Source organism: Arctopsyche grandis, chromosome 1 (assembly GCF_051622035.1).
Source record: "Arctopsyche grandis isolate Sample6627 chromosome 1, ASM5162203v2, whole genome shotgun sequence".
Taxonomy (NCBI): Eukaryota; Metazoa; Arthropoda; class Insecta; order Trichoptera; family Hydropsychidae; genus Arctopsyche; species Arctopsyche grandis.
Genome location: NC_135355.1, coordinates 42,367,105 through 42,384,179, shown reverse-complemented (window position 1 = coordinate 42,384,179; position 17,075 = coordinate 42,367,105). Strand labels below are relative to the sequence as shown.

General features: G+C 32.3%; 2 protein-coding genes across 2 annotated transcripts in view; one reads left to right on the top strand and one right to left on the bottom strand.

The window, feature by feature from the left end:
* LOC143919122 (uncharacterized) overlaps positions 1–6,527 on the top strand; it is a 33,828-nt gene extending 27,301 nt beyond the window's left edge. The window contains exons 5-7 of the mRNA XM_077441314.1: positions 4,851–5,027; positions 5,821–6,050; positions 6,172–6,527. Of these exons, the coding sequence (XP_077297440.1) occupies positions 4,851–5,027; positions 5,821–6,050; positions 6,172–6,337 (573 nt within the window). The 3' untranslated portion in view covers positions 6,338–6,527. The remainder of the gene's footprint in view (positions 1–4,850; positions 5,028–5,820; positions 6,051–6,171) is intronic.
* Positions 6,528–12,992: 6,465 nt separating this feature from the next.
* On the bottom strand, positions 12,993–15,662 carry LOC143919158 (kelch-like protein 23). Its single transcript, XM_077441357.1, has 11 exons — positions 15,580–15,662; positions 15,372–15,512; positions 15,155–15,294; positions 14,893–15,071; positions 14,631–14,828; positions 14,393–14,560; positions 14,160–14,315; positions 13,908–14,089; positions 13,617–13,839; positions 13,344–13,524; positions 12,993–13,270 (listed from the first exon to the last, which is right to left on the bottom strand). Exons 2-11 carry the CDS (start codon positions 15,482–15,484, stop codon positions 13,131–13,133), a joined length of 1,680 nt encoding a protein of 559 aa, XP_077297483.1. The 5' UTR covers positions 15,485–15,512; positions 15,580–15,662; the 3' UTR covers positions 12,993–13,130.
* Between the last annotated feature and the right edge of the window lie 1,413 nt (positions 15,663–17,075).

Below are 17,075 nucleotides of genomic sequence, written 5' to 3'. Positions count from 1 at the left end.
TAGATATGTAGATGCTTCAATAATGTGTAATCAAAGCACCATAAATCATTTAAATTTACAGAAATATTCACGAATCAACATCTTTTAATCACTGTCTATTTCTTACAAAAAAAAAGACAATTTCACATACAATCGTATTGAAACTTGTTTGGATGAGGGTAGTAGGGTTTTGTCACTCATTCGCTACATTTTCCATATTTTATGAACGCTCCTCATATTATCGTATAGGCGTCGAGCGTGAAACTATGCGATAAGAAAGCATGAAGCCAATCACAATGATCATGATGATGAATTAACTTCATTATATCATCGCAAAGTGTAATAGGCACGTCGCGTAGTTGCGGCATACCTGAACGACGCGGGGTATGTATGTATTATACATATGTACATGTGTATAATATGTACGAAATGATCCTAGAGAGGTATACTTATGATTGCATACCAAGAAGGAGTTGTATTTCTTCACCAACCTGCACCAAGTTCCGCGTGCACGATCACGAAGTTGAGGCTTGCTTAACATGGCAGCAATTTGACCTTTAGCCATCGCTGTTGTCGGCTCTTATCTGCAGATATATTGATACATATGCATGAATATTAACTCTCGATGATGATTGGGACAATTTTAGACCGTGACAGAATGCGAAACAAATGTAGACGAAAATTTCTTTCGACGGAATTCGTGGTACGAGAAAAAATAGTTGCAGATTGTCGTGCGTTTCGAATTGCCGATATTTTTGGTCTACCGAAAACACCGGAAGTACGGATAACCTGCAAAGGTCCATTCGATCTGTGCTGAATCGCATTAAATTGGACATTTTTAATACGGAGTATTTACTACTATTTGTAATAAAAACGCGCTCGCTCGCTCGCCTTAACTTTACAACAAAATATTACGGTAAAAACAACTGTAATAATACCCAAAAAATTCTGATAATTCACAATCCCTAAACAAGTTTTATCGCGATCATGATATTTTTTTCATTTTTCGACGTTCCTTCGAATTATTAGATTATCCAGATCAGTCAAGTCAAAAAATATCTCATTTTACTTCAAATCTAAATAAAACAAATCTAAATAAAAGACAAAAATAATAATATAAAACAATATCAAAACGTTGCTATTTAAATTTAGATCGCATTCGAAATATCTAATCATGAATATTCTGCTAATCCTCTTGTTAACAATCAACATCACTATTCCGTTCACGTTTTTGTTTTTTATGTACATTCATTCGATGAAACAAACATGAAAAGTCTCAAACACGATTAGCATACTTTATTTCGTGTGGAAATCTAAGCGCTAATTTGGTTCGACAAATGTGTATTTGCAATTAAGACGTTTTGTTGAATCGAATTTTACTCTACAGATTTACACGAAGACTTCATACTTATGAAGCATCTATGAAGCACATATGTATTGTATATTCAATGGTCTACTATTGGCTATAAAATTAGATCATAAATACCGTGATCGATGATGTTATCCGCTCTGAATGGTGAAACGTTTCAACTCGAACAGAAGATCAAGTTTTTACGACGATTGTGTCGTTGAACTACTTGAAGAATATAATATTATTCTTCACCTCGTACCACTTCAAAAATAACCTTAACGAAGAACGTATATACATGCATATACATAGAGTAGTTTCGTGTGACAAAATTTTAATTCGGAAACATTTAACACGCACTCAATTAAATAAGTATTAACCCAGTTAGCACCGAAGGTAACAATGAAGGAACGAAACAATGTGAATAATTACCTGTTCGATGATTAACTTGGCTATTATTTATTTAAAAATTGTCGTAGTTTAGTATCAAAGAGTGTTAAGCCAAAGTTCGTCGGTGTAAATAGACCACAATAAACAGCCAAGGTGATTATCTGAAGAAAATGGCGAAATAAGTCATACTCGTAAGTAGCGTTTGTAACGAATAATTGCAACCGCAGCGCTGCTGGCTGTCCGTTTTAATTCAAATGTATTATACTTAATCTTCACATCTACACGCTTGAGGAACTGGCTAGTCTTAGCAATTATTATTAAACTGTGGTGCGCGCAATCATTTTCACCCAAAAGGAAATTAATCGTGAAAATGTACCACCTATTGAAAAAAAAGTCAATGTTTTACAAATTCGAAATTTCTTAAAAAAATATTTTTTATAAAATCCTCAAAATGAATCTAAAGATGTGCTCTTTTCTAGATTTAATTTTTTCCATATACATATGTATGTACATACGTCTTTACTAAGCCTGAGATAAGCTATGTACATATGATCCAATTCACTTCATGAAATGCATACGTCTTACACATTTCTCGATGTAAAATGTATAGCAATTATAGCGAACATGGTTAAAGCGAGCGATTCAATCCATTATACTAGACTGCACAGATAATACATACTACGAGTTTTACAAAGTTATGGAATGCACGTTCACGTATGCAAAGACCTTAGTGAAGGAATTCTTTGAACTCGATACTCGACTACCCACCTACATACTTCTAATCATGGGGAGGAATCGAATTATATGAGAAAATTACCTAAATTAATATTATACATACATATTTAAGTATGCACAGTGTATCTCAAAGTGTAGACTGGGGAGAATTTTAGTTTAATTAACAAAAAAAAATGGTCGCGTATTTCAACACAAACACTAAATGCGCATTCTATTGTTTCAATTATGATAGTATTAAACAAATTTTGACAATATTCTATTCTATAAATTTGAAAATCGAAAACCTTAACGATATATGTAATGTATACTTCTGAATAAAAACCAATTTTTTGATCCGCGTCTAAAATCTACGAATTATGGCGTGAAAATTAAAGTGCTAATGAATAAACAGAAAAATCTGAAAATCGCTACTATCATTTATTTATATATTTACATATCATATTCGAAATATGGAGATACATGATTAAAATTTTCGAATATTCCTATATGTTTACCTGTTAACACATATGTATGTACATATATCTATGCAGGGCAGCCGAGAAGAATCCCGGGCCCTGGGAAAAATAATTCTTTTTTTAACCTGCAAAAAATCTATCAAAAATATTAGAAAAATACCTATACGTTGGTTGAAATTTTTTAAAATAATTCAATAAGAAAGTATAATATAACATGTACGATTTCACATGGACAGAAATAATGCGTGGGTCGAAAAATAATAAACATTTAGCATTAAATAAATAGAGGTATTTTATGTAGAATAATATAAAATATCAATATCGGTCAGTCGAAAGTCCCGACACGGGGCCCCTCAAGTAGACCGAGCCCTGGAACTTTTACCCCCCCCCCCCCTTTCGTTGGTCCTACATATATGCACTTTCTTGAAATGTTAAGTTTATATAATAATATGTTAATTCAGATAAACTGTCTGGTATCGCATTTGCCTATTTCATCTGATTTAATTGTTCCATACAAAATTAGTACCGCCAAATAATTGGCCCTAACCACTTTCTCGAGACAATTTCACTACATGATATACGATAGGAATTTTTATCGTGGTGACGCAGCAACACGGTTTAATCGAGTAGATATGTGTATGTACTAAAATAAGAGATTTAAAAAATTACCACTTACACGAAAACCATGTGAACTGTATAAGAGGTGTGTAAAAAGATGATACGTAATGTATCATGATCATCTCAATCGTATGGTCAGCTGCAGAAATGTTTGAATAGAGTGCATACAGAAACGAAAGTGAACAAATGAAAAGAATCGCGATAGGTGAACCAATCGATTAAGATAATGTACATACAATAACGATACGTTCCACTCAAATTTAAATATAATAGTATCATGTCCAATTTCGGATTACGAGTCGACGTGCTGTAACATTTGATTGATGGCGTCACAAAAAAGAGTCAAGTCGAATTCATATAAAGATGCTGTACGCCTACATACGTACATACTCATGTATTCTCATATATATGTCTCATAGCCAGCAATGTGGCTCGGTGGTTGCGTTTATGTTTAGCACCGAGAGGTTACCGGGTTCGATCCCGTGCTAATCTTTAATACTGCTGGTCAGACTTAAATATTTGTGAATCCAAGTCGATCGTTTCCTATCAATCGGAGTTTGTCAATCTATCTGATTTCATTGTTGAAACGGTTCCTTAGATGGCTTAAATGGGTTAAATCCATAGATGGCTCTATGGATTAATTCATTAATTAATTAATTGTTGTAAATGTACATATGAACATACTCGTACATAGTATGTATAGGTCTGTAAATAATATTTGAACTACATACAACAATTCGGTGGTTGCGTTTATGTTTAGAGATTACTGGGTTCGATCCCGTGCTAATCTTTAACACTTTGGGTGCTGACGACTCGCCTGTCGTGATCACAAAATTTCCGTAGCCCGCGCGCGATCCGCCGACCGTGTTTTGTCTCTTTCCAACAGAAAGGTACAATAAACAAATACTAGACTAGGTTAGACTTGGATATTTGTGACTACAAGTCGATCGTATCTCATCATAGTTTGCCAATTTATCTGATTTTCATTGTTGAAACGGTTCCTCAAAATTGGGAAAAATTATCCTACCTGCTGTCACAAATATCTGAATTTGATTTACATATGGACAAAATGTAAAAAAGTATGTACAAGTTTAAATCCATATATGTCTCTATGGATTAATTAATAAATTAATTAATTTTTTAATTTCGTATTCTTGAGCCTCTCGAAATACAGCAATTTATAGAATAAAAAAATGCTGCAATGTTTGTAATGAATTGTCTAGGAAGTCGCATTGGAGTTTACCTGTTAGGCCTTCCTGGTATATGTATCTATGTAAAATATGTAAAATAAATTAAAATAAATATGTTTTTTGGTGTTGTTTCAGTTGACAAGGCCTGTTCCAGTTCCTATGGTTCCGGTGTCTGCTTCCAGATTGGGCTACGCCACTCTTCCCATGGTGCCTGCGGGACCTCATGCGCGCCCCCTAACTCGCCCCATGGCGCCTCCGCCCCCACACATGCTCTACCCTCCAGTCTACGCTCCATATTCAGTCAACGATATGGTAATTATGATACAACTACATATTTACATTCATACTTATGTACATGCATCATTCTTCACCTTTTCCAACCTTCCATAGTCCGTTTTAAACAAGAAACTGTCTTTTTGATACTTTTCAAAAAACGAACTAGGTTTAAAAAAATATTATTTGTCTCAAAATTAGTTTATCTCTATTCCAAAACATCAATGTACTCGCATGTACGGATATATCCGCAAAGGTTCACGCATAGCTGACTTTCGCCCATACAAAAACAGACCCATTTTCTCGAATGCTGATGGAAATACATACTTACTACACCGTAAAATATCGACAAATACCGTAAACGTCCGCGAAGAAGATGTCGCCTGAATACTGAATGCATTTGCTGAATCTATCTATGTATGTATGTATGTACATATGTACAAACTACCATTCGATAGCTGATTGTTGCCAACGAATGACTGGATAAACGTTTCACATTTGTCACTCTGCAACACTAGTGCAGGTAATCAACATGGAGGACAGATGCTCAAAAGCATCGCAAACCGAATAATCAATGGTATGCAGATCGACTATTCGATCTCACGTTTTTCGCGAAACACGATTTTCACAATTTTACGTGAGACTTTGCAAACTCACAGTTCGTTATAAAAACTTGGTCAGCATGTCAAATTCGGCCGATATCAATATTGAAAGTACACATGCATGTGTATCTTTATAAACCTATTATTATTAGTATTAAATGTTATCAATATGGAATGATGCAATGTACAAATGACAAAACGTGACATTGTATGTATAATTGTGCTTTCAGGTCCGAGTTAAACGTAAACGCTATGCAAGTTCTTCTGCATCGCCGAGTAATCAAGAACGCCGAAGAAGTAACCAGCTCACAAGATCACTCGAAAGAATATATCGTCAAAGGAAACCTTCGTCAGAAGAAAAATCATCTCGACGAGATCAAAAAGCGAAAAAATCAAAAAACAAATCAAAACCTGTCGTCTCGGACGCCGATGTTATCAGGACATATACAGGCCTTGATAGGTATTATAATATACATATGTTCGAGTATTATATGATCTAATAATATAGACGTTTATGTCGTGAAGTTATCGGTACACCCAGATATTGTGATATACGTGATTGTTTTCGTTGATTATTACAGGACAATAGCTGAACAATTTATAAACGCATGCAACGAGAACAGACACGGTGGTCACATAGTAGAACCAACAGATCACAGCTCGTCAAAATCGGGACACAGAGACATCAGGACAGACTCGTCAGGTTTTGACACGAACAGTAGTGGAAGCCATATCAATAGATATTAAATCATATTCAATAGTGTTACAGTGTTAAATTATATCGTTTGTATTATATTGTAATAAGCTTGTATTAGTAGAACATTTACCTGTAAAAATATTAATATTATTATAGTAAAAGTGTATTATAAATGATGTATATAATATTTCAAAGTAAAAATAAATGTACTTTGAACGTTCATCATAAAGAGGTTTAAACTAATATTTATTTCAATTTAAACAAATCAATCTGCATAGAATTTATAACCTATATATGTGTAAATATATGTAGGTACTGAGATGCTTTAAATAACCAATAAATGAGTAATGTATACATATTATTTAATATGTACTTACATATATATGTAGGTAACCAAAAATTACGATTATTATAATGTAAAATTTAATACAAAAAATAGATATATAATAATTTGGACGTGCTTATAACGATTATTTTTTACCATCAAAATATAAAAATCGATTGAAATATCCATCGTTGACCAAACCACGCAAAATCGCAAAGTTTCAAAACGATTTGAAAACTTTTGCGAAAGCAAACTAATAAGAGGCTTTAAAAAGTACGATATATCATGTGTAAATATACATATATATATACTATATGTATGTATAAGAAATGGCACAGAATTTATTGCAATTATGTACGTAGCATCAGTTTGTCCTACTATAATAAAAAGTTAAAATTATAATTTCAATATTTGGGTCGATATACATACATATGTATGTACGATCCAATTTCAACCAATGGGAATCGAACCCGCGAACATTAGTTCATGTATAAAAAATTCGGATGTGACCAACCCATGACTTTATCTATGTATGTGAGGAATATAAGAAGATCACAAAACAAAATTCGATAATTAAACATACATACACGTTCGCACATACCGGCTATGAGAGCATTTTGGCTACAAATTGAGCGCAAATGTAGGGAAACTTGCCCAAGACAAAAGTTCTACTTCCGATTGTCGGATTTTGTTCAATTTTTTTTATTACTTAAAATCACTATATGTATTATACACATTAAATACTAAGAAGATAAAAATGATTTAAAAGGTCAAAATAAAATAATAAAATATTGTTCAAAATAAAATTACTACTTCAGTTTTCGAATTCTGACCAAAAACTCGAAGGGCTTGTATTTTTCGGGTCAGAATTTTAATAGGGTTTTGGTCAGAATTTATATTATATAGGTCAGAATTTTTGCTAAGCGATCACAATTTATATGAAGTGGTAAGAATAAATATTAGATGGTCAGAATTTATATTAAATGGTCAGAATTTTGTTGACACATGATCAGAATATTTTTTTTCGGTTGGCAATAGCGCTGTCGTTGTAGCGCCGAATATATGCCATTTATAAAAAAACCAACTTAATAATAAAACAATAACAGTTCATACGAGATTTCATTAAGCTGTCAACAGTGTGCAGGAATCGCCCAAATTCGAATATTTAGCCATCTCTTAACCTACAATGCCAAAATCGTTCTCAGAAATTAATTATATATTAAATATGTTTATAACATAAATATGAATGTATTTCTTTTAATGTGATGCAATAATTAAAAGATTGAGAATTTAAGGCATATTTTTTAATAAATTTTATTTTTGTGACTGGCAACATTTTTTAAATTTCAATGGCGCCGTCCACACACACGATATCTACTACCGATATTTGCAATATTTTCCATATCCAGTTCCTAAATAGCAACCACAGGTTGCAATATGGGAACTGGATATGAAAATATCGGTAGTAGATATCGTGTGTGTGAACGGCGCCAATACCTATCATAAGATATATTATTATATAAGTTCAAAATATATTATTTTGAACTTGTATTCGCATATTTTGTCGTTATGAATATGTACTTATTTTATATACATATGTATGTATGTACTTCTAGCTGAACGTAATACGTTGCAATACCGCAATTACGCATGCAATTCCCGTTCCCGTTCCTATTTGTCGGCAAATCACAGGCGGCGAACAAATTTGAAATTATTCAATTGTTTGTTTATTTTACCCTTTTTTGTTTGTTTATTTTACACATTTGAAATTATTGCGTTGCAATGCCACTTATTCCTGTTTTGAGTGATTTTTTTTTTGAACACAATAACTCATAAGTTACACCGCAATCGATTTAATGGTATAGGAAAATATACATATGTACGTGAAAGGCAGACAAACGTTGGTTTTTATACATAATATATATGTAGATCACCATTCATTATAAATTTTAATTATAATTACATATTTATTTATTTATTCTGATCGTCCTACATTGTTATTGGTGACCGGAAAAATGCACTCGAGATAGTTGCATTCTCGAGACATCCAAACTTTCAAAGATGCTCAAGGAGAACCAACGCAATAAAATTCCACAAAAAAGCGTTACCAACCTTTTTCTATAGAATTCTATTGCGTTAGTTCTTTTTGAGTGCCTTTGAAAATTACGACTTCTCAAAACTGCACCACTATTCATTGCAATTTAATGCATCTTTCCGGGAGCCTTTGTTATTATGACTGTTCTACATTTTTATTCTGACCACTTAGCAATTTTATTTTGATCACTTTACATTTTTATTCTGACCATGAATAATATAATTCTGACCAAAATAGTTATAATATTATGACCAAGACTCGAATTTTATTCTGACCAAAAGGTGATTTAAATTCTGACCATTTAATTTGTCATGCCTATTTATGGTAATTGGATTATTAGTCACATCACGGTGGTCACAAAGACAATTTTTGCCATTAAAATTGCGAATACGCAATATTTGGTACTTAAGTTCTCGTTAGTATGATGGACTTTTCGGCTGCCAGATGTTCCGTTATAGAGATTTTAGTGACTTTGTGAACAGTTATCACCGAACCCCTATTTATATCCCCCACCAAAATCTACACACAATATCGACATGGTCAATAAATTGTGTGTTACTTTCGCACGAATTTTATAAAGCCGTCTGTCAAAAACGGTGTGTTGAGGATATTTAACAAATTGTGGCACTTGGATTATGAGAAATAATATAATATTCATACTGCAATGTTCATATTGGTTATAGTGGACACCACAGCGGAAACAGTTCCGTCTCCACCAGCCACAGTGATTCTAGCCGACGATGGAATCCAATTCAATGCAGACTGTTGACATTTTTTCGAAAGACGGACAACTTGAATCGGATTAAGCAAACCACGAAACAAAGATAATACTTCATCTCCAGTTCCACCTCCTGATATAGGGTTTCCAATTGAATCATTTCACATTGATTAACAAATACAAAATACAAAAAAGAAGAAGAAAATGTGTGTGAGAATTATTTACAGACCCACTAAGATTTGCGCCCCTGCATCTGCGCCCCCTTAGGCTCCGTCCCCGACGTCTACGCCCCCAGGAACTTCGAATCCTTTGAATTGGAAAAAAGTGAATTATTTGTTCGATGACGTCACGGATTTCCACGAACGAAGGATACATACATACATATATAAAGTCTCTTTCCAAATTATATATTAGATTGATGTACAACTTCATTTAATAATACATGTATCATGTATGCTAATTGTGCATTAGGCATTTTTAATTCATTTTTATATACAACCAGCCGAACCCGGCATGCGTTGCAATGCCACAATAACGCATGCAATTTCCGTTCCCATTTGTCGGAAAAACGCAAGCGGCGAACTTGACTTGAATTGACTAAAAAAAAAAAAACAATAAAAGGCGACGAACACTTTTTCAATTATTCAATTTTTTGTTTATTTCACCCTAATAACGTAGGTTGCGAACTGATTTGAAATTATTTGCCATGCAATGCCACTCGTTCCCGTTTTTTCCGTTTCCGTTCCAGTTTTTGGGAGATTTTTTTTACAGAAACCATCGCGGACATGCACACAATAACTATTGTAAGTTTCATCACAATCGGTTGAATGGAATAGGAACGCATACGTGACAGACAAACATTGATTTTTATTATATATTATACTAGTTGTTTTACCCGGCTTTGTAATATAAACAGTTTAAACATGGCGAATCTAATAGTAAATATTCATTTGCTTTTTTATTAAATTTATTTTAATCGAAAAAAATATATATTGAATCGTCATAGAAACTGTTTTGTTTGCGAAGTAACACATCAAAGATACAAAATTACAAAGTCTCTTTCGAAATTATACATTAGATGTATAATATATTATACCAGAATCCGGCAGCCTCCCCAATTTATTTGAATCGACAAAAAAATATATCGAATCGTCATAGAAACTCACTTGCTTTCGATTCCCAACCAACAATACTTACATATAATATACATATATATACAAAATCTCTTTCGAAATTATATATTAGATGAAGACAATATTTATTTAAATCGTCTTCCAATCCCGCTGTAGCCTTAGTGCATACTTACATAAATACATCATTTATCGGGCAAAAAGTTCAAACTTATATTCATAGATTTACCGGAAGTAGATCCTTTCCCTGTGAGTCTCATTTTTTGTAATTTTTATTATTTAATTAACTCCTTCTTCTCAACAGTTTCTCAACAGATAAGGCTGAAAGTATTTTAGGTAATATAAATATAATACGTTAGTATTTTTCAAATATTTTTGCCTCGACCGGAAGTAGTACTTTCACTCGAGAGAATCACAAGAGTTTTTCTCCGAAAGCAAATTGAAATGAAATCTCATATCTAATGAGTTTCAACTTAATATCAAGTAACATAATAAATTTAGCCAAGATCCGTAAACCGAATTTTTCTATTTTTTCGACCCTTAAAATATATTTGCTTTTCACAAAGAAAATTCCAAAAAATTTAATCGAAGCTTTTCAAAAATTATTTTGAACTTTATAATGTTCGTAAATAAAGCCAAAATAAACTATATTAAATAAAGTATTCTTAATCGTGCATTTTCAATAATAAGAAATATAATATAATATTAGATTATATATAAACAAAATCTTAATATTACACATAATTTGGTGAAAATACGTTTTTGTACCTACGTTATGTAATTATTCCATTTATTTCATTAGAATTTTTTTTCTCTCATAGATCAATATATGAACGTAATTACACTTACATATCTTTATATTTACACAACAGTATCTTTACACAAAGAAAAAATGTAGAAAGAGAAACAGCTTATCACTTCAATTTCGTGCAGCGTTTCAGTGTTGCAAAATTTCATGACATGTTCAGCCGTATAAAACCAATTCACTCTACCGTGCGTAAAAACACGGGATCTTTCAGAAATTAAAAAATCGATTAATCAAAAGAAATACCAATTCTTTAAATGAAAACGCAAATAATTAAAATTTGTGTGTGAAAAAATGTATTTAAAGACATACACCATTACATTTCAGAAGCGCTGGCATAAAGCCAATTCCAGAAATTCATAATATTCAAGAAATACTTTGATTGATTTGATTAAATTATTAAGATAATATAAAAATAAAAAAGATGTAAATAATTGAGAAACGTTTCTTGAAATTGTTGACACTTACTGAAAAACATGATGAATAGCTTAAAAATACGTCCAATAGAATTATACCATAAAAATATTATTAAACAAAATAACAGTGAAAAACAATTTTCACCGTTAGTCGAAAATCATTGAAAACGCAAAAAAACAGTGTATTCACCAAAAATTTTTATCGGAGAGTGTCTGGTGTTATTTGGAATTAGTTTATTTACGAGAAAAAATTAAACGCTTACTTTGCCGAAGAGAGCGTGAAAAACAATTCTACAGACCGTTTGAGAATAACTGGAATTTAACAAACGGATGGAAATCTGGAAAATAATTTGTATTTACGAAGCTACATTATTTGTAAACGAATTTTCGAATAAAAACATATTAAAAAAAAAGTTTCAAAGTGTTGATAATTTCTCAAAAAAGTTGACAGTACTAGAAAATTTCACGATTCAATAAAAACCCGTTAATAACCATGATATAGTAGAAGTAAAATGTAAAAATATTTGAGAACCGTTGGAATGTAGCAAATCGCAAAAACATATATGTACATACATATGTAGTTTACTAATTCACGCTGTTTCAATGAAATTGATCTTCATTTTAAAATAAAAATTATAATTATGAAAAGTTTGAGAGTCGTTGATTAAAATTATTTAGTAACAATCACTTAATGATTAATGTAATATATAATTTCAAAAGAGACTTTGTATGTAAGTATGTAAGTATGTGTGTATCTTTGGTTGGGAACTTAAAACAGAACAAAGTTTCTATTTATTATTAGATTCACCATTTTTAAGCTGTTTATATTACAAATACTGAGCGAAGCCGGGTGAAACAACTAGTGGAAAATAACGGAAAAGTTGAGAATTCAATGAGAAGTATTATTTAATTGACGAAACGTGTGAAAAATATTTGACAGCCACTGGTTTGATTTTTAAGTGCAATTTTAATGTAAATGTAATACAGTCAATTTCGAATTAAAGTTTTATTACAATATTTAAAATAGAAAAATTATAAGAAATGAAATATAACATTTCTGGATTGAATTGAATTGAATTCATTTTTATATAAAATATATGTACATGTGTATATGTTTTTAACTTTGGCCACTCTCTTATTTATCAGATCATTTAGATAATATTATTTATTTATGTAAATAAACGTTAAATATTCACAGAAAAATAAAATATATTTTGAGTTGTTGCACATTAGGTGTTTATTCAAACATTTAGATACATTAAAAATTCTAATTTACAAAAAGAATATACTTTAAATTCAATTAAAGATTATTTCATGTCACGTTTATTTAATAATACAAAAAAACTGCAATCGATCAAATAATCGAATCATATGGAATGACATGTGCAACCGCATAAAGTCTCGCTCTGCTAAGACTTGTTGAAGCTTTCCAAGATTTGCTCGTCTCGTCGTATTCCAAAACATCACTTAAATAACTATTTCCATCGATTCCACCTGAAAATCAAAACAATAAATTAATTCTACATTTAACACCCATAAATTCAACCTAAGTTATAAAAAAACTCACCCATTTTAAGCAATTTATTTTGGAAACAGCAGAGACTGATTCCAAGTGCAGGTTTCGGTATTTTGGCGAATGCTGTCCACACATTTGCATTCGGATCGTAATGCTCCACACTGTCTAAATAAGTAGAAGTTTGATCGTCATATCCACCAGCGACGTAAAGTTTCCCCTTGAATGCGACGCTCTAAAATGGTGACGATCAAAATTAAGCTTATTTTATTTTGGAGAGTTGTAAATTATTTGCGAAAGTTGTGAATAAAACTAATTGATGTTCACCGAATGACTTCGTCTTCCCTGAATCATCTGAGCGCGGTAAGTCCAAGAATTGGTCTCCACTGAATACATCTGCACTTCATTTGTGGATATATATTTTCCATTTTCAATTGGACACCCGCCCGTTACGTATATTTTATCGTCGATGACAGAAGCACTATGCCAACTGACAGCCACCAACAATGGAGCGACGTTCGTCTCCCAATCCCTAGTCTTGCTGCTCCACCTAATCGAAATCAATAATCGTCAACTTCTCTTTCAATCGATCTGATGAAATTATTGCAATTTAATCACCTTTCCACTGAAGATAAAATTGTTCCTGACTTTTTTTCGACATTCGTTATTTCAAAACCACCAATGGCGTAGACATCGGTGGACGAACCGCGACGAAGTGTCACTGCTGAGAAATCACAACGAGCGTGATTTAATGGCTTCAATAGATGTTTCTGACCGCTTTTCAAATCAATGTATTCCACCTGAAAACAAATAAATTGGTTATATTCCGATTTCTCTAAGCAGGTACTTCGCAACACCGGAAAACGTTACTGAATTCACTGATTCTTTCAAAGAATTCATTCCGCCGATGATAACGATCCAATCTTCCACGAGGACAGACGCAAATCGATGTTTGTTAATTCCAATGTTTTTGGATAGAGTCCAACTGTTATTAAGTCCGTCAAATATATCGATGGTGTTTGCCATCTGAAAACACGTTATGCAATAAAATAATCAATTTACAATCCAATCAAAATATATTATACTTGCGATATAAAGCTCACGTCTAAAAACCACCCCCCAACCAGTGCCATTTTTTCCCATTTTATTTTTCTACGAGGGGTCTCCCTTTGGACGAAAGATTTATCATTCTTGTCTTTAATTGCTTGTCTAAGAGCGGTCATACACTCTGCACACGCGTGACAGAACGTTAATATTTCGTCGATGAAAAACTGAAAATATAACACATTATTCAAATGGAATTTTTTCAATAAACTGTACCATTCAATTAATCTCAACTACCTCCATCGACACCAAGGATAACCTCACGGATCTCATCAGCTGTGCCAATTCTTTTTTACGGTTCGCGTTATCATAAATTACCCACAATTTCACAGCATTAAATACGCTTTCTTCGGAAAGCACGTTCATATAATTCGATTTCAAGATTTCGTTTACGTTGGAGGCTGGCAGATTGAGAAAATCTTTAGTTTTGTGCAGCTGAAACAGAAGTGGAATTGAAAAATATTTCAGTGACATATTTTTTTATATAATCAACACTCACCGTCTCGAAATTTTCCAAAGTCAAATGCATTGCCTTCGTCTTCAATTCGGAATCTTCCGTTGATTTCAAAACTTCCAGACAATTAGAAAGATCGGCCGTGTAAAAGTATCGCGGTGGAATTTTCACTTCGAGTCGATTGGCTAGCTCCATTAATTTGTCGTAGTGACGTTCATCTATGCCTAAAATTATATTTCAATTATTAAATTTAATGACGAAAACACGCATTTTGAATTGATTATTTCAGATAATAATGAACTCGTACTTATTTCTCCAGTGTAACAATACTTCAGGATTGCATTGATAACGTCAGAGTCAAAAGGGGAAAATATCTCCTCCAATTGATCTTTGTTTGTCCAAAAGAATTCGCTGCACGCCGATAACACGAACAAATGCACGTAGTATCTGCAATTACGAAAAATAATAGTTAGACTGAAAAAATAATTTGTATTTTTAGTATTTTTGGATTCGAATAAAGATACCTTAGACCTCGAACATTAAAAATGGTGTCGTATTTCTTCTCTTGTATCATGGCATCGTAAAAATACTCCAACCGCTTTGCAGCAAAATCTGACTTTGGCTTCACTACGAACATCTTGTTGCTGATTTTCTCTAGATTGCTCCTGAAAAACAAGATGGAAAATTAGACAATATAACTATAAGTGCTGAGCATAATAAAGTTAGACTTACCAATTGGAAAGAACAGCAGCGAATGGTGTGGAGCACTGTCGTTCTGCCTTTTTATCACGATAGATAAGGATATCTCAACCCTGCTGTTGCATTGAAACGTACATACATATATACATACATAGATTAATTATTTACTGAAATCAATCGCTTAAACGGATGTGATGTGATACCACATAAAAACATGTTTTTACAATAATATGTTTACAATAATAATGAAAAACCGCATGGAAATAACCACTCATTCGATATTAAAGTAATGGTCTTCTCACAGATGAAACACAATTTGGAATTAAAAATAAGATAATCGATAATAGAATCAGACAAACTACTCAAACCCGCCCTGCATCTTTTGCACTCAAAAGGAATAAAATTTTAAAAATGCAATTAATAAGAATTGATTAATAACCGCAAAATGTATTTTCTTCGAGATAATTTCAATGTCAATGGAAAAACCACACAAAAAAACAACTGACTATTGAAAACAAAAACAGAATTGTTGATACTAGTTTTATCTCTTATCTATGATATTATATCATATACTAAATGCATTGTTTTAATACTCGCTCGTTTTATTTCCGTTTTTAAAAACACGAAAATTCGAACTCGAGATTTTGAATCGATCCATGGTTTTTAAATAATGTGTAGTTTTTGGATTAAATTGTCTCATAAGCCGCTCAACGGATTGGGATGAATCGTAAAAGTTATGTTATGATAAGTTGCACATATGTAAATACTATGTAGTATAATATTTACTTTATCTATGTACGTATTAACAATAGATGAAGTTTTGTGATCATGCGAAAATTCGAACTCGAGATTTTTACTGATTCGAACTCGAATAGATTACTGATCACGTTTTCATGATCTAGAAAAAATGTGTGTGTGTGTGTGTGTCTGTGTGTCTGTGTATTTTGGGGAAATTTCATATCTAGAAGTTTAAGCTAAATACCAAGTTATTTATAAAATTTAGTAAGCATCCGTCAACCGGAAGTGGCAGTTTACTCTTGTTCGATTTTTCTTCCACTATTTTTTTCGACCCCTTTAAACATGTGTGATCGTCACGAAAAAAATCAAATATCATTCTTGTATCAATGTGATGAAAATAAAAAAATATTAAATTTTATAAACCGGAAGTGGGATTATTTTCTCTTAGAAAGGTTAAAAATTTTGTGCCCACTACTCTGTCCACACCCCTGAACTTATTAAGCTGAAAATTTATATTTCTATTCTTTATGTACTAACATAGAGCTGGTAGGATTTTGTCCAGAATTCGTAAAACGGAAGTAGTTTTTTTTTTTTAAACAATATTTCATTATTTTATTTTGACCTTTTAATTTATTTTAAGCTCCTTGACATACATATATTGTGTATAATAAAGATAGTGATTTTTAGTAAAAATAAAAAGAAAATCACTTGATTTAATGAACCGGAAATGGGATTTTTTCCTCGTAGAAAGGTCAAAAATGTTGTGCCCACTACTCTGTCCACAACCATAA